The 21,226-nt window shown below is 53.1% G+C and overlaps 1 protein-coding gene across 8 annotated transcripts in view; it reads right to left on the bottom strand.

Annotated features, from left to right (window-relative positions):
• LOC135234942 (neuron navigator 1-like) overlaps positions 1-21,226 on the bottom strand; it is a 187,421-nt gene that overhangs the window by 13,493 nt on the left and 152,702 nt on the right. For 7 of the 8 annotated variants that reach the window (XM_064300085.1, XM_064300082.1, XM_064300089.1 and 4 more), the window contains 16 exons: positions 18,837-19,265; positions 15,793-15,834; positions 15,514-15,668; positions 14,310-14,483; positions 13,712-13,764; positions 12,495-12,518; positions 11,771-11,848; positions 10,198-10,281; positions 8,134-8,245; positions 7,325-7,446; positions 3,852-4,042; positions 3,552-3,723; positions 3,092-3,287; positions 2,341-2,438; positions 1,940-2,035; positions 1,240-1,408 (listed from right to left, as the gene is read on the bottom strand). In XM_064300085.1, the coding sequence (XP_064156155.1) occupies positions 1,240-1,408; positions 1,940-2,035; positions 2,341-2,438; positions 3,092-3,287; positions 3,552-3,723; positions 3,852-4,042; positions 7,325-7,446; positions 8,134-8,245; positions 10,198-10,281; positions 11,771-11,848; positions 12,495-12,518; positions 13,712-13,764; positions 14,310-14,483; positions 15,514-15,668; positions 15,793-15,834; positions 18,837-19,265 (2,195 nt within the window). The remainder of the gene's footprint in view (positions 1-1,239; positions 1,409-1,939; positions 2,036-2,340; positions 2,439-3,091; positions 3,288-3,551; positions 3,724-3,851; positions 4,043-7,324; positions 7,447-8,133; positions 8,246-10,197; positions 10,282-11,770; positions 11,849-12,494; positions 12,519-13,711; positions 13,765-14,309; positions 14,484-15,513; positions 15,669-15,792; positions 15,835-18,836; positions 19,266-21,226) is intronic. The other variant, XM_064300088.1, reaches the window with a different exon arrangement.

The raw sequence follows: 21,226 nt of genomic DNA on the forward strand, positions 1-21,226 counted from the left end.
AATAAACAGAATTTAAAAAAGTTAAAAATAGATTCAGAACAGAGGCTGCATAGCTGGGATACGTGTCCTCACAGAAGAGGCGTGGGTTTGGTCTGCCTGTGGCGTCTTGGCTGATGTTTCCCCATGATTTCACACCGCCGCTCACGACCCGAAACTTCACCGAAATTCAGTGTAAGGCGGTCGCGTCTGCACTGCGGCGCAGCTGCGGCAGCCGGGCCGTCCGCAGCCGTGATTACATCAGCGCCAGACAGCAGAGCGCAGCTCTCCGGCCTCAGACAGACGGGAAAGGCCTCTGGCCCACAGCCTGCTGAGCACAGCGCCACAGGCTACGCCCACACGGCCTGTTTAGGCTGGTGTATTATGGGTGTCCTTACAGGAACGCTTGCGTGTGAAAGCAGGGGCAGCTCCGGGTTAAAGAGTGGGTGTGCAGGAGGCTGTAAATACGACACAGACAGGCCGATAAGGAGGGTAGGTGGGTGGGGGAAGAAGATGGGGGATTATAGTGTTGCTACGGCAACCATACAGAGACTCGGTGCCTCAGAGAGAGGGTAGGAAGCATCAGCACCTTTACATTTGGAATAAGAAGCCTGTCCCAGGCTGGTGCAGGCTCCCTGTGGACTTCATAGAACTATCTTTAATGGTTTGTAATGATGGCATTGTTCATATAATATCTGCATCACTATTCCTGGCGTGTTCTAAGTTGCCCACAAACCGGCTGATAATGAAAACAGAAGGATTGGCAAAAGGAAACCCCCACGACCATCCAAAGCAAAGCGGTAACATGCTAAAACACAGCTCCAGGAGGGAGAGAGAAGACTGAGACTTCATGATTGAGTTGAGCTACCACACGATGAGGTAACTAAAAGACCGTGTGAACCAGCATTCTGTCACCGATAAAGAATGAGAACTCCTGATTCTCTGTGTTTTTGTGAAGACTCCCTTCTGCTAGTTCCTCCAGTGAGGTGAGGTCAGATCATTATGCTTGACCACTACTCTGAAGATTCAGGGGTGTAATCTCGCTATGAGAGCACTGCAGCGCTACTGAATTCTGAGGTGTAGTGAAGGTCATTCAGATCCAGTGCCATTTTAAAATTCAGCAACGTACTACAGGTCCTCACAGTTTACCGCAACTCTGAAATCCAGGGATGTAGGTCACGATGGTCCAACGCCATGAAACTTGGAAAATTAAGAAGGGTCGAGATTTCATGCCCGTAACAGAGAAGATGTCTGGTTAGTCACCTTTAAGGGCCACGGTGATGCAGCAGGGGCCCTTGCCCAGGCACCAGGAGGGCGTGGTCTCCGGCCCGGCCCCGCCCATCACCCTCCTGCCCTGGTTGACGCTGTAGCTGCAGATGGAGTCCACAGACAGGCCCAGGCTGGAGGTCGGGTCCACCTTGACGATATAGTCCTGGAAACGCAAGGAGACCAATGTGAGCCCGAGCTTAAAATGAGCAGGGGAGGGGTCATATCCAGGGCAGGAAGCTAACTTTTGCACCCACTGGCCACAGTGGCTGGTGCATCCAAAAAAATTCACGGGCCACCATTATACCAGACAACTAGAAGTTTAGAATAAAACAGGACCTCTGAGTGATGGATGGTTACCAACACAGATTTACCAGCATTTGGCTAGAGGCTGGTGTTAATGTCACACCTTGCTCATATCCTTGGGCAGAGAGGCCTATAAGAGCCAGACCGGGGTCAAATACACATTCTAAAAAACAGGATGCTTGTAAAATTGGAAAAGATTCCCGCAAGATCCCTTGAGAATTTTCAAGTATATATGCTACAAACCAAAATGTGCAATCATATGAAAAATAATTATTTTCTAGACACAGATCAAAACAAAGGTGCTTCTTTCAGAATTGTCAGTAGTCTACAGTAATTTTACTGGTCACTGAGTAGTTTGACCCAGGCGTCATAAGAGAATGAAGACAGGCACCTTAAAGGCCTGGCTGACGACCGTATCCAGGGCGACCCAGTCCGTCTTCCCGTTGATCTTCACCGTGCCGATGAAGTAGTCCTGCTGCTTCACCTCCTGGAAGAGGAGAAATGGCAAACGGGCCACCGCATCAGTACGACCGAGAAAACTACACGTCAACCGCCACCTCGAAGCAGAGGCGCATATCACAAGCATTCCAACGTTACGTGCAAAAACATTTTTTACTTGAATGTTGATAAGAGCTGACAAGCAACTGACGCAGCACTGACGTAGCACTGACGTAGCAAACCGTGTAAACTACCCCAACCTCCAAAACGACAGTCTTACTAATATGTGCGGTGTACAGCAATGGCAGAGCAGCTGCCCCAAAAAAGGGGGGGGGGAGAACCCGGAATACTGACGTCTTTGAAAAGTCGCTGGTCCGGCAGGCGCACCACCACCCGCAGGAGCACGTCATCCCTGCCGAGGGGGGCGCTCAGCGCCTCCACGGGGGAGAAGTCTGCAGGAGGAGAGGGGGGAGGAGCGTCAGGGGGGAGGAGAGCCTCGATACACTCACAGTCAAACCTCTGAGTACTCCTGAGCCTCAGAGGTCTACCTGCTGGGAACCGTTTAATTCATCCTGCATCTGGCTGTTTAATACAGATCTGTACATGGACCAGGCGGGGCAATGAGTAAAGCTGAGGCACAATTCGAGGCCACGGTGGACCCAGGCCTAAGCATTTCACCCCCATAACTGCCTACATTGGACTACCAATGAAAACGACCCTTTAGACCACTAATCGACCAACCTAATATGAGTTAAATGCATCACGATTGCCATGAACATCCGTAATTGTATATAGCATAACGTAACATAACCTAATGACGAGAACAGGCCATTTAGCCCAAAAATGCTCGCCATTTTCCTGACTAAATTAGTGCTCTGATTTCTTACAGACTAGACAGTATCTAATACCGTATCAAGCCTAGTCTTGAAAATCCCCAGAGTTTCTGCCTCTACTACATGATCTGGCAGGCTGTTCCACACATTGACTACTCTCCTTTGCCCCTAATAAACAAACACATCAAACATATGTAAAGTGTGGGCTGGCTTAAACTGGATCTGATAAGATCCTGGGTCAGAGTTAAAAACAGGTTCTGACAGAGACTCACCAGGATGGTTGCTGTCGTTGAGGCTCATGCTGAAGGACTTGGTGAGGGACATGTTGAGGGATTGCCGTGGCGACGAGCCCAGCAGGGATGTTAGGCCTGACGGTTGGGAGGTGGAGGTGGGGGGGCCGCTGGGGGGTTTGCCACCCGTCCCCGTCTTCAGCTGGTCGTTCTCCGCCTTCAGGTTCTCTACAGTCATCTGAGGGGTAAAGAGTCGGGGCTTACAGAGGACACAGCCGGAATGTGTGAGGGGGAAGGTGTTTGATTTATTTAATTTCGTGTTGGTGTAGGTGCGCTCTCTCTCTCTCTCCATGCGGCAGCCAAGGGTCCACTCCCAGAACTAACGCAACTCCCTCCCAGGGGTGTCGCCCCAGTGTGGGACATATGCTTAAGGGAAAGCATGGAAGAACTTACAGTAAGTACGTATTTACAGTGGACGTAATTAAGAGCGCACTCCCCCCACCTGCATGCTGTTCATAGCGTCCCGCAGCTGCTCCAGCTGGTGGGCGGAGTTAAGAGCCTCCAGCCGGATGTCCGTCAGCTTCATCTCCTTCTCCCAGAGTTCCGAGCGCAGGTCCGACACCACCTTCTCCTCGTTCTCCTCGTTCTCCTGCTCCTCTGAACCCTCAAAGATCCTGCGAGAGGGGGGGAGGGAGGGAGGGAGAGAGGGTTTGGGGCCCATCGGTCACGTCTCCCCTTGACCCCATAAACCCCGAGAACGCAAATCCGTTTCCCAAAAATGCGGAGAGCGGCGGAAACTCACGCGGAGGAAGAGGAGGAGGCGGAGGCGCAGGGCTCGAGAGAGAGCGGCTGGTCGTCCCCGCCCTCGTGAGACAGTTTGGGGGATGAGGGGGCCGAGGAGGTGGGGGTGGCGATCTCCTCGATGTCGGAGTACGAGGTGGCGGACTTGGGCCCCTTCTTAATGCTGAAGGCCTTGTTGAAGGAGCTCCTCAACTAACGGAGAGAGAGGCAGAAAGAAGAACTGAATCAGCTGTGGTGGAAAAAAAACCCAGATGTGCAACTGTAAAATAGCCACCTTGGACAAGACAGCTCGACGTTTCTGCTTAAAGACAGACCATAAAGCTGACCATGCACTATAAAGTGAAAAAGCCTTATAAGTTATACAGTACATAACTGTAAAAACAATTTAAGAAACAATGACGCGTGTTCTGAGGATCTATACAGGACGGGCCGATCAGTCGGTGCACTTCAGCCAAGTCAAGCGCTCGCGGCGGAAGCTCTCACAGGAGGGAGACGGAAAGGTGGGTTAATGGAGCAGAAATAGGCGAGCGGGACGAGAGCGAGGAGGGATGAGAGCAAGCGGGGACGAGAGCGAGGAGGGACGAGAGTGAGGAGGGACGAGAGCGAGGAGGGAGGAGAGCGAGGAGGGACGAGAGTGAGGAGGGAGGAGAGAGAGGAGGGGCGAGAGCAAGCGGGGACGAGAGCAAGCGGGGACGAGAGCGAGGAGGGACGAGAGTGAGGGGGGACGAGAGCGAGGAGGGACCAGAGCGAGGAGGGGCGAGAGCGAGGAGGGACGAGAGCGAGCGGGGACGAGAGCGAGGAGGGGCGAGAGCGAGGAGGGACGAGAGCGAGGAGGGGCGAGAGCGAGGAGGGACGAGAGCGAGCAGGGACGAGAGCGAGGAGGGGCGAGAGCGAGGAGGGACGAGAGCGAGGAGGGAGGAGAGCGAGGAGGGGCGAGAGCGAGGAGGGAGGAGAGCGAGGAGGGGCGAGAGCGAGGAGGGAGGAGAGCGAGGAGGGAGGAGAGAGAGGAGGGGCGAGAGCGAAGAGGGACGAGAGAGAGGAGGGGCGAGAGCGAGGAGGGGCGAGAGCGAGGAGGGAGGAGAGAGAGGAGGGCGAGAGCGAGGAGGGAGGAAGAGAGGAGGGGCGAGAGCGAGGAGGGACGTGAGCGAGGAGGAACGAGAGTGAGGAGGGAGGAGAGAGAGGAGGGGCGAGAGCGAAGAGGGACGAGAGAGAGGAGGGGCGAGAGCGAAGAGGGACGAGAGCGAGGAGGGACGAGAGTGAGGAGGGAGGAGAGAGAGGAGGGGCGAGAGCGAAGAGGGACGAGAGCGAGGAGGGACGAGAGTGAGGAGGGAGGAGAGAGAGGAGGGGCGAGAGCGAGGAGGGACGAGAGCGAAGAGGGAGGAGAGCGAGGAGGGGCGAGAGAGAGGAGGGAGGAGAGAGAGGAGGGGCGAGAGCGAGCGGGGACGAGAGCGAGGAGGGACGAGAGCGAGCGGGGACGAGAGCGAGCGGGGACGAGAGCGAGGAGGGACGAGAGCGAGGAGGAGCGAGAGCGAGGAGGGACGAGAGCGAGGAGGGAGGAGAGCGAGGAGGGACGAGAGCGAGCGGGGACGAGAGCGAGCGGGAGCGAGAGCGAGAGGGGGCGAGAGCGAGGAGGGACGAGAGCGAGGAGGACGAGAGCGAGGAGGGAGCGAGAGCGAGGAGGGACGAGAGCGAGGAGGGGCGAGAGCGAGGAGGGACGAGAGCGAGGAGGGAGGAGAGCGAGGAGGAGCGAGAGCGAGGAGGGACGAGAGCGAGGAGGGCGAGAGCGAGGAGGGAGGAGAGCGAGGAGGAGCGAGAGCGAGGAGGGGCGAGAGCGAGGAGGGACGAGAGCGAGGAGGAGCGAGAGCGAGGAGGGGCGAGAGCGAGGAGGGGCGAGAGCGAGGAGGGGCGAGAGCGAGGAGGGGCGAGAGCGAGGAGGGGCGAGAGCGAGGAGGAGCGAGAGCGAGGAGGGGCGAGAGCGAGGAGGGGGGAGCGAGGAGGGAGAGGAGGAGCGGAGAGCGAGGAGGAGCGAGAGCGAGGAGGGGCGAGAGCGAGGAGGGGCGAGAGCGAGGAGGAGGAGAGGAGGAGCGAGGAGCGGAGGAGAGCGAGGAGGGGAGGGCGAGAGCGAGGAGGGAGGAGAGCGAGGAGGAGGAGAGCGAGGAGGGAGGAGAGCGAGGAGGAGCGAGAGCGAGGAGGGAAGAGCGAGGAGGGGGAGAGCGAGGAGGGAGCGAGGAGAGCGAGGAGGAGCGAGAAGCGAGGAGCGAGAGCGAGGAGGGGCGAGAGCGAGGAGGGGCGAGAGCGAGGAGGGGCGAGAGCGAGGAGGGGCGAGAGCGAGGAGGGGCGAGAGCGTGGAGGCCGCTGCCCGGCCGCTCAATCCTGAGAGGAGCCACCAGAAAACCTGGCTGAAATTTTCCAGATTTTGAGGGAAGGCTGAACATGACGGAGTGTGTGTGTGTGTGTGTGTGTTTACGTGTGTGTGTGTGTGTGTGTGCGTGTGTGTGTGCGTGTGTGTCCGTGAGTGTCTGTTTGTGTGTTTGTGAGTGCTTTGTGTGCGTTGACTGTTTTCTTCTGCTCCCTTCACAAAGATCTTAAGAGAGCTTCTAGATGTTTCCTCTCTTAATGGACACCCCATCCACATCATTGTGTTCCAGTGCAATGACACAGCGTTAACAGGATGCTGCTGGTTTCAGGCTCTCAGTTTAAAAGCTCACACTACTCGTCCGCTTTGCGTCCCGCTAATGTTGCGCGTGTCAAACACGGGGTCTGCTAACCGTGGTTCCCGACGCCCACAAAATCACAAGGGAGCACTAGAGAAGATGTTAGCACGCATGCCCAAGTTAGTTAGCACTAAGGTTTAAATAAAGTTAGCAGGAGGATTAATTGGCCATTTGGAAAAGTGCCTTCGAGAGCAAACATGGTGGATGAATTACTTGACAAGGGGTGGAATTCAATCTAACCACAAAAGCAGTTCCTCTATGCTGAACTGCAGATTCAGGCAAAATGCTGTTTTTTTTCGGGCACTTAATATTGAGCATAGCACAGCAAATGCATGAAATAAGACCCTTTTGGGCCCTGAAATGACTGGAACATTTGAATGGGACTTGAACTAATGTTACAGCTGATGTGATTTACTCCTCTAAAGCTAATAAACTTGCATGGCAGCGAGGCTGTATTCTACCTGGAAGAGCACGGAATGTGACTCAGGAGTGAAATTTGGCTCAATGAGACCGACATCATCATATATAACACACACCACACACACACACAAGTACACACACACACGCACACGCCATGCATACATGCACGCACACACGCACACACCTCACACGCACGCACATGCGCACACACAAACACACACACGCACGTGAACATACTCACACGTACATCACATACGCACACACACACACACACACACACACCTCACGCACATGCACACACACACACACAGGAATCTCTCGCAGTGTGAAGGCTGCTCACCCAGCTCTTCTTCTTCTTCTTCTTGGCGTCGGTGTCCTTGCAGCTGCCCACGCTGGAGTGGCTGGTGATGCTGTTGAGGCTGGAGATGCTCTCTGACGAGTTCTGCCTCTTTATCCGCAGCTCTGGGGAATGGAGGGGGGGGGGGTGAGGGAGAGACCATCATCATCCTCATCATCATATCCATAAATCACCACCATAACTGACCCTGTCATCATAACCATCAATCACCGCTATCATTGACCCTGTCATCATCAATCACCACCGTTACTGACCCTGTCACTATATCCATCAATCACCACTATCACTGACCCTGTCATCATCAATCACCACCGTTACTGACCCTGTCACCATATCCATCAATCACCACTATCACTGACCCTGTCATCATCAATCACCACTATCACTGACCCTGTCATCATCAATCACCACTATCACTGACCCTGTCATCATCAATCACCACCGTTATTGACCCTGTCACCATATACATCAATCACCACTATCACTGACCCTGTCATCATCAATCACCACTATCACTGACCCTGTCATCATCAATCACCACCGTTACTGACCCTGTCACCATATCCATCAATCACCACTGTCACTGACCCTGTCATAATCAATCATCACTATCACTGACCCTGTTACCATATCCATCAATCACCACTATCACTGACCCTGTCATCATCAATTACCACTATCACTGACCCTGTCACCATATCCATCAATCACCACTATCCTTCATCATTACATATTCATGTATTCCTATGATGTCTGCTGGGCTGTGACGCTTTATTTTTTTGGGGTCCTACCTTTGGGGGCGATGTCGGGGTTGTTGAGGGCCCCGTGGATGACGGCCTGTGCCTCAGTGTTTTTGGTCTTCAGGAGCTCGATGGTCTCACGCAAGTCCCCCAGCTCGTTGTCCTGCAGGGACAAGAGGCCCATGGTCAGAGCTCCACCCACAAGCTCAGCCTCTGAGCTCCGCCCCCGAGCTCCACCCACAAGCACTGCTCCCAAGCTCCGCCCCCGAGCTCCGCCTCAGAGCCCTGCTCCCAAGCTCCGCCCCCTCCCCCGGTGCCATGTCACTAAAAAACACTGAGGGGTGGAGGCCAAAGAGCACACATCGGAACAGGAGAGGGTAGGAGGGGCCAGGTGGTGAAGCCCAGGAAGTAACGGGAAACCTCGACCGCGCATGCCTGAGGGCAAAAGAGCTTGCTGCCCGTTGAGTTCAATGTAGAAATCCAAGGTGATTTCACAACCAAAGAAAACGTCAGTCTTTTGTGAAGATGAATTTCATTATGTGTAGCAGTTCGTGAAACAATGGTCGTTTTGGTCCAGAAATTTTCGGCAAAATATTTATTGAAGCTTGGATATTTTATTACATATTGTGTATTTTCATATGAAACGTAACGTTCGTTAACCACGTTTCAGAATAACATCGGGGACGTTTTATTTTGCCTTCAAAAGTCTGATATACCCCATTCACCTTATTGGGAGCTCCAGTGTTTTGCCCTCAGTACGCACAGTACAGGCTTACTTCCGGGACTTCACAAGCTTAGCTTAGCTGAAGGCGTGCTAGCCTGTCTAGTTGAATATGCACGTCTATGGTTGAGGGCTCTCTCCCGGCTGAGGGTGTGATCATTCACAGGCGCGTGAGTCCCTTCGTGGTGCACGTGGATGAGCTTTAAGAGGAGGCCGCCGGGGGGGCTGGGGGGTGGGGGGGTGGGGGCGGGGGGTCGTTTTCGGGTCGCTGCGCTAGCACAGCTCACGCTCAGACAAAGACCTCCTCGCTGGCAGTCTAGACTCTTCCATTACCCGGGAGCGACGAGGCAGAAATGGCGGAGGAGGGAAAGAAAGCCAGCACCCGCTAATGAACCCGGACTGCGCAGCCGAAGAGATGACTGCGCAGCCGAGGAGATGACTGCGCAGCGAGGAGATGACAGGAATACTGGAATTATTCTCCCGCTCCTGCCTCAACCCCCGACACCCAGACACCTGCCGTCATACTTTCCCCCACCCCACCCCACTCCCCGACACCCCCACACCTCCCGTCATACCCCGGCCTGTCTGCGACATGACGACGTTAGGGAACATATCCTCCTAAATATGGAAATACTGACCTTCAGACCCCAAACGTGTCGACCAGGGGCAGAGGGATTCGATTGGCTCAAAACCGCGCGTATAAAGAGCGCGTGCGCTCGCGCGCAGCTGGACAGAGCCCAGCAATGGAGCCCAACGCTCACTGGCCCGGGACGTTTGTGTTCGCGTTCCCAACATCGGTATTTCCCCGTTAATTAGGATCAGCCTCATTCCTGGGGGGGGGGGGGCCTTGAGCAGCGATAGAAAAGCACAACCTGACGAGCTACGGCCCAGTTCGGGATTCCGTGGTCACTCCAGCACCTTCCCCCCCCCCGCCCTCTCCTGCATCCGGTGCGTTAATGTCTGAATCTGGGTCACGCGAAGCTATGATGACATTGACCCAGAATGCACTGGGGCGCAGCTGCGCGGCTTGGTTGGAGGTGTGGAGAGCGCTTGCGGATATTCAGGTGTCTGCGGTTAGGCTGGGGGGGGGAGGGGGGGGGATAAACTCCCCGGGGAAAATCACACACACGCGTCACAGCTGCGGACACGCTCAGAAGGGGCGGGAATCAAAGGCGTACGCGGGGGGGTGCCTCCCTGGGGCGCTTTCACAAGGACGCGCTCAAACCCCGTTAAGGGTCCTTCGGTTCCCCCTCCCCCCTCGCTGATCAAAGCGGGTGAACATTACCCCCCTCAACCCCCCCGCCCCGCTGGGTTGCTGCAGCCAGGCGGATGATTGACAGCGCACGGCCTCTCCCCCTTCCACCGCGAGGCGAGGAAGAGCGACGGAGGCGTACCTTCTGATCGGCGCTGACGGACAGGGACTGCAGCCGCGTGGTCATGAGGGCCAGGCTCTGCTCGAAGGCGGCCACCAGGTTCGCCTGAGCAAAAAGAGGAGGGAAGACGTGAGGCCAGACAGACGGACAGGCAGACAGACAGATGTACAGACAGACGGACAGGCAGACAGACAGATGTACAGACGGACGGACGGACAGGCAGACAGACAGATGTACAGACGGACGGACGGACAGGCAGACAGACAGATGTACAGACAGACGGACAGGCAGACAGACAGACAGATGTACAGACAGACGGACAGACGGACAGACGGATGTACAGACAGATGGACTGGCAGACAGACGGACAGACGGACGGACAGACAGACAGACGGATGTACAGACAGACGGACGGGCTCCAGACCCCCCCCCGGCAGTCAGCAGTAGGACGGTTGAAGCCCTCCTCAGTCTGAGTTAATGGGGCAGTTACTCTGCCCCATACTCTGCTGGAGAGCCTCGCTGCACCCCTTTCCCACAGCCCCAAATCTGCCCCTCTGTTCTGCCTCTGCACCGAGCTGGGACAAGGTGACCGCCGCCTCCACGGCGCTGGCGTGGGGGGAGGAGCCTATCACATCTGGGGCGGGGCTTAGATAGGTCAGCGCCCGGATTCTACAGCCTCCAGGGGCCGGTTTCTCTCCCCCTACGATACCTCTGATAACTGACAGGAACCGACACGCTGCATTGGAGGGACGGAGGTTTTGGAAAGATACACTGTACTCCCCCCTCCATCAACACCCCTCTCTCAAAGGCCTTGACTCAATGCCTCAAAGTACCTTACTTCAGTGCCTTAAATTAATTTAAGTGACCTTTTTATTCATTTGAAGAATGATAGTCACATACATTTCAAGTGTGCTTGACAGGTGGTCATAAACCATCTATAGGGGACCTAAATGTACACGTTTACACACTGAGCCCCGATTAGCATTGGCCTGTTGTGTCAGAGCTGCAGGTGAGGTGGAACCACGCTGCCTCTCAACCACCTGCAAGGAGTGGCTTCAACAAATCACAGGCTGCTCACAGGAGTCATGAACGGGCCTTATTAATGTCAGAACTCTGTTACTCCGTGTCTTACTCTGTTATCTCCACTGTTCGCCTGAAACTGTGGTGGTGGGCCGACACTGCCTGTACTCTTCAGGTAAGTGGACGCAGAGGTGGGTAACACACAGAAACACACATTGGCACACACACAGAGGGTGGCACAGATACATGTTGGCACACACACACAAATATGTACGTTTGCACACACACACACACACACACACACACACACACAGAGGTGGGTAGCACACAGATACGTACGTTGGCGCACACACACACACACACAGAGGTGGGTAGCACACAGATACGTACGTTGGCACACACACACACACAGAGGTGGGTAGCACACAGATACGTACGTTGGCACACACACACACACAGAGGTGGGTAGCACACAGATATGTACGTTGACACACACACACACACACAGAGGTGGGTAGCACACAGATACGTACATTGGCACACACACAGAGGTGGGTGGCACACAGATACGTACGTTGGCAGAGAGCTGGGTGGTCAGGTTGGCCACTTTCTCCTGCGAAGACTCCAGCTCCCGCCTCAGCTTGCGGATTTGCTGCCGAAAGAAACAAACAGGAGTCCGTCAGTCACTTACCGCCTCTCTCTCACAGCACCCCACTGGCCTGTGGCCCCAGGGAAGCACAACGCAAGACCAGCGCGGGCAGCGATCCTTCACACCGAAGGAGCTCAGAGCCAGACCCCAATTTGTGTTCAAAATAATGACTGATGACTACTTTCAAAGAGCAAAGAGTTCAATGTTCTGTAGTAGCATGAATCAGGATACGCAAACGTGCTACATTTTATTATTCAGAGAAAAACAAACAGAAAAATGAAGGATGGGTGGAAGGGGCGGGCAGAACGGCATGATGGGAGCTGAAGCCATGAATGAATTCAGCCACTGGAGCGCTGAAAAAGAAAGGATGAGGAAGATGAAGGACGTAGAAGGGAGGAGAGACAAAGAGAGAGAGGCGGCAAGATGGCGCCCGTCGGCCAAAATCTTGACGAAGGCAAAGAGACGTTCACACGACAATACAAAAGGTAGAGAAGTAGGAGCACAACAGGCCAGGGAGTGGAGACCGTGTGCACCCCCTACTGACGCCAGAGGGGATGACTACCCCGGAGCAGGGAAAGACCGGATAAGGTGAGGATGAGAAATGGATGGGGTGGGGGCCGTGCGGGGGGATTAGACAGAAGGAACTTACCTCTCCCTGTATCCTCTCTTCAGCCTGATAGAGCATGCGGGACAGAGAAAAAGAGAGAGAGAGAGAGAGAGAGAGAGAATAACAGAGAGAGAGAGAGAGAGAGTAAGGCTCTACCGCTAGAGCAGGGCGAGGGTCAGAACTGCAGCCTACAGCAATAGCGAGGTTAAACAGTAATGAGGGGGCAGAGCTGAGTCAAGAAGAGGGAGGACTGAGTCAAGAAGAAGGAGGAGCTGAGTCAGAGGGGGAGGGGCTGAGTCAAGGAGAGGGAGGGGCTGAGTCAAGAAAGGGGCGGAGCTGTGTCAAGAAGAGGGAGGAGCTGAGACAAAAAGAGGGAGGAGCGGAGTCAAAGAGGGGGAGGAACTGAGTCAAAGAGGGGAGGAGCGGAGTCAAAGAGGGGGAGGGGCTGAGTCAAGAAGAGGGAGGAGCTGAGTCAAAGAGGGGGAGAGTTGAGTCAAGAAGAAGGAGGAGCTGAGTCAAAGAGGGGAGGGCTGAGTCAAAGAGGGGGAGGGACTGAGTCAAAGAGGGGGAGGAGCTGAGTCAAAGAGGGGGAGGAGCTGAGTTAAGAAGAGGGAGGAGCTGAGTCAAAGAGGGGGAGCAGAGTCAAGGAGGAGGAGGGGCTGAGTCCAGGAGGGGGAGGAGCTGAGTCAAGAAGAAAGGGAGGAGCTGAGTCAAAGAGGGGGAGGAGCGGAGTCAAGAAGAAGGAGGAGCTGAGACAAGAAGGGGAGGAGCTGAGTCAAGAAGAGGGAGGAGCTGAGTCAAAGAGGGGGAGCAGAGTCAAGGAGGAGGAGGGGCTCAGTCCAGGAGGGGGAGGAGCTGAGTCAAGGGAAGGGAGGGGGCAGAGAAGAGAAGGCGAGGGGGTGCGGTGTGCACCTGTTCATTTGCAGAAAAGTCTGTTTCACCTTTTCATTACTGTGTACTGGGGCACACAAGCTGTCTGCGCCTATGTATGCGTGCATATATACGTGTGCAATCATATACATGCAGAACAGCACCCACGCTCATCCTGAACAGACTCAAAATGGATTCTGGTGCAGACGAGCGTGAGAGTGTGATGCACTTTTGCAAACTTCGGTCGGTCGGTGACTCAGAGGGGCTATGAGGGGAGCAGTGAAGACTGAAGAACAGCAGTCCCTGCAGGCTGATCACCACGGCTGTAATAAAATAACGGATTTATCCTTCCGGGATAAATCTGCCGCGGTCGGCAGGAGTCCACTCACCGAGGAATAGGTAGACGAAGCACTGGACGCCAGGGAGAGAACCGAGCCGTGAACTGCAGAGAGAGAGAGGGAGAGAGGGAGAGAGAGAGAGAGAGGGAGAGAGAGGTAGGGAGAGAGGGAGAGGCAGGGAGAGAGGCAGGGAGAGAGAGAGAGAGAGAAAGAGGAGAGAGAGAGAGAGAGAGAGGGAAAGAGGGGGGACAGAAAGAGAAAGAGAGAGAGAGAGAGAGGGAGAGGGGGAGGGGCAGAGGGAGAGAGGCAGGGAGAGAGAGAGAGAGAGAAAGAGGGAGCGAGAGAGAGAGAGAGGGGGGGAGAGGGGGAGAGGCAGAGGGAGACAGAGAGGCGGAGAGAGGGAGAGAGAGAGTGAGAGAGAGAGGCAGGGAGAGATGTTATGACAGGCTTTACGGTTTTAGAAATGATGCATTTCTTTAATATTCCTCTGCCTGGGCAGCATTTTGAGGCGCACACATTTTCTACACTGAGCACAGCTCAACGAGGAGAAAGAGCCGCTCGTTTCGCTCCCGCTCACAGCCCAGAGCTCCACCGCTCGGCCTCCTGCGCCGGCTGCTCCTCACCGGCTTTACTGGGGCGGGGCACTCACCGTCGTCCCCGGGCTCGCGGAAGGACCCGGAGCGGATCATGCTCTTGGGCCGGTCGGCCAGGGACAGGCTGCTGCCCAGGGGGGAGGCGCCGTACAGCTCGAAGCCCGAGTCCTGGGCGGGGATGCTGTTGGACCGGGTCATTCTGGGGGGGGCGCCGTTGGGGGTGGGGGGCACTGTGGGGGACATGAGAGAAGGGGTGGGGGTGGGGGGGGGGTGCGTGGACGCGAAAACAGATCGTAAATTAACCAGCATCCCCAGCGCACGCAGTTTATGCAAATCAGAAACAATTATGCAAAATAATGAAACGGATTCAGTCCACAGGGAATCACGCTGTGATGAGGGGATTTTGAGACTCCAGGGCTGAGTCTTTCACAGGGCCTTTTACATTTGAAAGACTCCAGTTTTCACTGCATGTCCACACAATTATCCTCACAAGTTTATCGTGGTTTCACAAGCCCTACCTATGCTACGTCTAACACTATATATTCAAACACGTTTGCTACTAAAAGCATTACATCCTTCTGCAGCTACTATGGCACACGTTGTCAGGCTTTCTGCACTGATAAACACTATTGCTTTTCTTGTGCCACTGATGACTTGGCATAGTCATGCACTTGTGTAAGTCATTCTAAATAAGAGTGCTTAAAGGTGATGTAAACATAAATCTACACTTCTCATTATGTTTATGGGTAACTCAACATAGCCATTTCTCCCTGTATCCTGTATTTGACAAATAAATTTCAGTTTCTGACTTTAAACACGTAATTCTTGACCCGAAGGCTGCAGTATGCTCTTGCTTTTAACCTCTGCTCTGCTTTTTAAATTTCTGTTACACTGCTGTCTCATTCCCCATCTCCCTCTTCAACTTAGCTAATGTGTGGTGAGCGTTCTGGCGCAAAATGGCTGCCGTGCATCGCCCAGGTGGGTGCTACACATTGGTGGTGGGTGAGGTGAGTTCCCCCTCATCACTGTAAAGCACTTTGAGCGTTTGGAAAAGCGCTATATAAATGCAATGATTAATTCATTCATTTTCATTCATTTGATTGTCAGCTGTCTTGTTGGGTAACTTGGTGTTTTATGTCAGGTGTCCTTTGCAAAAGAGATTTCCATCTCCATGTGGTTTTTTTTCCAGGTTAAAATGAAGGTTAAAAAAATGAAAACCTCCGTCCGGCGCCAGCAGGGGGCGCCGGGCGAGCGACTCACCCACGTTGGTGAAGGGGCCCCTGCCGGCGGAGGAGTGGGAGAAGGAGGTGGGCGACGGGAGCATCGGGGGGGTCTGCGACTCGGTCAGGCTCACGATGGTGTGGGAGTGGCGCCTCTCTTTGCTCTCCTCCTCTGATTGGGCGGAACCATAGCGACTGGGGGGAGACGGACAGGCAGGCAGGAAAAACGTTAAGCACACACAGGAAAGAGACGCGGTGACATGACCAATTAAAAAGGAGGACTGGTGGAAATGACTGGGTAACGGTAAATTCAGGTCACCTCAATCCTTTCTTTGGCAGGGTGTTCCGATCCCTTTGTGAACTGCAGGTAAAAAAAAAAAGACACCGTTAGTGATTCCCAGAATGAACTAGAGTTAACTTCTGCCCACACGCACTGTATTTAATGGGGGTGGGGGTGTCAAAGCAGCCATTGCAGTAACTAATTCATATGCACTAATTCATTTTGGACATTCTCGGCAATCAATAATCATACAGTAAGTTTCCTTGATTGCACAATATAATAAGCCTGCCTGAATCAAACTTAGCCTTGCACAGAAGGCTCTTTTAATTAAAAAAATACCCTGGAGGAAAAAACTGAGATTTTCTCAATTTATTATCCACCAAATAGAATTTTTTTTTCTGGCAGCAATAAAATCTATGCTCCATCAGAGAAGAGGAGGAGCTATGTTCCTCCAGGGTCATGAGGCCCTTGGTATATCCTTGCCTGGTGGGGGCTGGACCATAGAGCATATATAGGAGTGACTGAACATGGAGCGTGTGACAGACAGAGCAGTGTTGCTGGGAAACTCACTCCCACGCCTAGCTAGCCAAGTAGCTCAACTAGCTCATTCTTACCCAGGAAGTTTCCCTCCAGGGAATCTGACCCTGAACTCACAAACTGGCATGTTAACACCCTGAGATGCTACTCCTCACACAGCTCTGTCTGAATGTTAACACCCTGAGATGCTGCTCCTCATACAGCTCTGTCTGTCTGAATGTTAACACCCTGAGATGCTACTCCTCACACAGCTCTGTCTGTCTGAATGTTAACACCCTGAGATGCTACTCCTCATACAGTCTGTCTGAAACACAGCGGCTGATTCCGGACGGCCTGAGATTTGAACCCGTAGCTTTTTTTAGCAGACTACAGGTCCACACAAGGTCAGTTTCCATCTGAATGTTAAGCAGATTTCCTAAAAGTCGGCAGAAGAAAATGCGAATCAGTGTGTGTTTCCATCAACTGCTGTTCAGTGAATATACTGAAGAGGGCGCAACAATGTTACGTGATCAAAAGAGGGCCAGCCCAACACAGTAATGGAGAGTTTGCAAGACACACTCACTCTTGGAAGAGAGATCATAACAGCCCTCTCTCGGTTATACATGGCTGTACTGCATGCAGCCCTGAGATGTTGATTATTTATATTTATTGATATTTAATGACATATCTTGCGCTTGCTGGATCAGAAGCATGTGACTTAAGTCCCCGTCATGTCGTCATCTGTTTCCATTACCCTTCGTTCCTTCATTTCTTTATCGTAACGCCAACTTTTCCACCTCAGGCAAGCGCAAAAACTTTGTTGCGATATTTCGGCGTTTTTTTTTTCTAATTACGGCAGTTTCCACTCGGGGTTACTCACGCAAATTCTAAATTTGCATAAAAACAGCAGGATGGAAACCCCACTACAGTGCAGGCAGATGTGTGGCAGGTACACTCTCCCCTGCCCGGCCAATGGCGTGAGTTCAGATGCATGAGTCCACCCATTCATTTCACACCTCATATCTCATCATGATTACTGTGTATATAACCTCTTCCCTATTAACAGTGAAGCATCTTGGGGACGTCTTGGTGGGATCCTGGACTCGATTCAGAAACCTCCTCCAGCAACTGCACAAAATGCATGCTGGGAGGTGACGCTCGAGCAAAGGGGTTCCTGGGTCTGCTGTTGTTATTTCAGTATTTAGCGTGTTCCTGCTCCTGTGTCCTCCGGCAGTTTGGTGTCAAAACAAACAGCACAGAGGAAGGAAACACTATCGGGTTTATACAGATGAGGCTGCTCTGTGTTTCTCACTACAGACAAATGATTCATTCTGTTTGAGTCTGGTTCATCCCATCAACACTGACTGAATGCTTATTCTGGTGGCTAGTAGGACAAGATATATATACACAAGTCTGTGGGCTCAGCAACACATTACTGGGCCACTAATACTAGTAAAAATGTGATACTCTGACAGTAAGAACTATATTGCCATTTTCCACTGGATGATGCAGTGTTGCAAAGCGTATCTCCAAACCAATGAACTAAAGCAGAACATCAGAGACCTGTCATGCTTACTACTGGCCCCAGTGGATTAGGCCAAAGGCACACACTGAGGAAACCGTGTCATGTAATAAGATGCAGTATCTGATCTGGTCAACAGGTGGAGCCACCTGGACAGTGAAGGTAGGAGTGGTCACAGCAGTGCTAAGGCACGGTCAGAGCAGGAAACTGACCCAGGAACAGAGGGCATTACGATTAAGGGTTAGGGTTAAAGTACAGGGATATGGTTAGGTTTCAGGTTAGGGTTAAGGTGAAGGGAGATGGTTAGGGTTAGGCGTTAAGTTTAAGGTAGAGGGATGTGCTAAGGTTTTGGGTTAGGATTAGGGTAGAGGGATATGATTAGGTTTTGGGTTAGGGTTAAGATTGAAGGATATGGTTAGGGTTAGGGTTGAGGTGGAGGGAGATGGTTAGGGTTAAGGTGTAGGGAGATGGTTAGGGTTAGTGGTTAAGGTAGAGGGATATGGTTAGGATTTGGGTTAGGGTTAGATTGAGATGGTTAGTTAGGGTTGAGTGAGGAACGTTAGGTTAAGGTGTAGGAGATGTTAGGGTTAGTGGTTAAGGTACAGATATGGTTGGATTTGGTTAGGGTTAAGATTGAAGGATATGGTTAGGGTAAGAGTTGAGGTGTAGGGAGATGGTTAGGGTTAGGGTTACGGTAGAGGGATGTGCTAAGGTTTTGGGTAAGGATTAAGGTACAGGGATATGGTTAGGATTTGGGTTAGGGTTAAGATTGAAGGATATGGTTAGGGTTAGAGTTGAGGTGTAGGGAGATGGTTAGGGTTAGGGTTACGGTAGAGGGATGTGCTAAGGTTTTGGGTTAGGATTAAGGTACAGGGAGATGGTTAGGTTTAGGCGTTAAGGGTAAGGTAGAGGGATATGATTAGGTTTTGGGTTAGGATTAAGGTACAGGGATATGGTTATGTTTAGGCGTTAAGGGTAAGGTAGAGGGAGATGATTAGGTTTTGAGTTAGGGTTCAGGTGGAGGGAGATTTTGTGAGGAGCCCACCTGTCCAGGAGAGTGAGGGAGGTCCTGCTGCTCGCGCTCCACCCGCTGGGGGCCCTGTCCTCATCCCGCTCGCGGGGCTCGGTGGCGGGGCGCCCCCCCGCGGGCGGGACGCTCATGGGGAGGGGCAGGGACTCCATGCTGCGGTGCAGGCCGGACAGACGGGGGTACAGCAGGGGCGAGCCCCCGGGCGGGGCCAGGCCCGCCTCCGGGAAGCAGCTGGCCGAGTTGACGTTGAGGACGGGGGCGGGGCTGGGCGTCAGACAGGGGGCGGGGCCTCCGGAGCCCGCCAGGGCCTGGAGCTTGGAGTAGGGGGGCACCTTGGGGGGAAGCTCACTTTCTATGCCCATCATGGTGGAGTCCAGGCTGTTGGAGTTCACCTTATCCAGGTGCATCAGGCTGGCAGGCTTGCCCAGAGACTTGCCTTGCGCCCTACGCATAAAATGTACAAGAGGACAACGTCCAAGACTGCATGTGAACCACGTTTTGAGATCAGTTGAATAACAAATACAGATAAAACATCACAGGCTGAAAAGATTGCCTGACATACTTCTTTTATGTATTTTGTGAAGAGGTTTTTATTTACATTTTTCATTATTCCCCAATTTGCATTCTGTTACATCCATTCTACCACTCAGCAGGGTTCCTCCTGAGATTTCTTCCCACTGGGGAGTTTTTTTTTAATTCATGTGCTATTTGGCCGTTCAGGCCTGGTTTTTGCTCTTTTTCTGCTACTCTGCAAAGCGTCTTTGTGACAGTTTACGGTAAAAAGCACAATACAAATAAAACTGATTTGATTCTGACTTAATATGATGAGGGAGCGCTGCTCGTACCCTTCCCTGTGTAGGCGAGGCTTAGGCTAAAGCTGCACTGCCCTGCAGGTCTTCCAGCTACAGTCAGTACAGCCACAACACTGACATGCTTCCGAGGCTCACACAGGGCCACAGCCACAGCTGCGGTAGGACACCACACCTTAGAGTCCCCACACGTTACACAGGTATGTATCCAAATGCTCCCCCAAACAAGGTATTTTCCATCCATCCATCCATTATCTAACCCACTTATTCCTGGTCAGGGAGACGGAAGGGTGTCTGAGCCTATCCCAGCGTGCATTGGGGCGAGAAGCAGGAATACACCCTGGACAGGTTGCCAATTCTTTACAGGGCAAAACAAGGTATTTTGCCTCTGCCATTCATTCATTTGTATTCACCATTGAGTTTTTGAAATTTATCCTGTGGTTAAGAAAGCTATAAGGTTAAATATAACTGAATATTTGTGAAATGTAAATGGGATATGTTGCCAGAACGCAAACGCCTGTTCTTTCAAAACTAGAGTCATGTGACCCCACGCCACAGGCATGCTGTCGGAGAGCGCGGGGGAGAAATGGAGTAGCACTCATCGCGGGCTTCCAGGAATTACAGCAGAACCGCAGAAAGCAGCCGCCCCTCTCCCCGTCTGACTCCCTTTCCTCCTCCCGTCTGAGAATGCTGGCGGTGGGAGCGAAGCATCATGGGATTCGGTGGGGGGCGGGAGGAGCCGGGGGGGTCAGACCGCAGCTGTTCCAGACCGTGCATACTGACCAATCACGGCTGGTGGGAGCTGACGCGCGACGCGTTGGGCTGAGGTACGATTTCAGCACGAATCACGGCTAAGATATCAGCTGGATCTCTGCAGCAAATAAAGGCGATCAATCATTAATGTTCGCAAGGCGTGAATGGACTGAGCCGCGGAAATCTTCTCCAGAAACTCCAGACTGCACTCCCTCGCGTTACCGAGCACCAGAGATAAGCCCAGCAGACCCCACAGCTGTGGACCAATCAGGAGACGGACTCGTGATTCAGAGACGTGTAATCGCTCCTCTCTAACGAGAGGATTTCTAAAACTCGCCTCAATGTTGGTTTGCACAAAAAAAAAGTGAGAATTAGTGAAACAGTCGATAAACGGGGAACGATGTGCAAACCTGGCCACCGTCCGCGGCGGCGAGGACCAATGGAAACACAGCGGATAAAGTTCGCTCTCAATGTGCCGTTAGAGCAAAAAACTGCAATAAACGCTGACCTCTGAGGGCTAGACTGATATTAATTTTGCAGCAGAGATGAGGATTCTAGAGATTGTGGGTAAGACTAAGAGTTATGTCCCGAACTCCCACAAACCCCGCAGAAACCTTTCAGCTTCGCCAACATGACACAGCACCGCCGCATGTGACCTTCAGAACGGCCGCCGCTCGAGGGGAGGCGTCGTTTTAGGACCGAAACCTGATAATATCCGCTTCGGTAAGCAGAAGCGCACTCAGGCCAGAGCGGATAGTACTTATGGGTACAGGAAGGGCAGCCATGGGATTACACCAGAAAGGACAAAACCAGAAACCAGAAAGGGTACCTGTGAATAATGGG

The sequence above is a fragment of the Anguilla rostrata genome, chromosome 11, assembly GCF_018555375.3.
Source record: "Anguilla rostrata isolate EN2019 chromosome 11, ASM1855537v3, whole genome shotgun sequence".
Taxonomy (NCBI): Eukaryota; Metazoa; Chordata; class Actinopteri; order Anguilliformes; family Anguillidae; genus Anguilla; species Anguilla rostrata.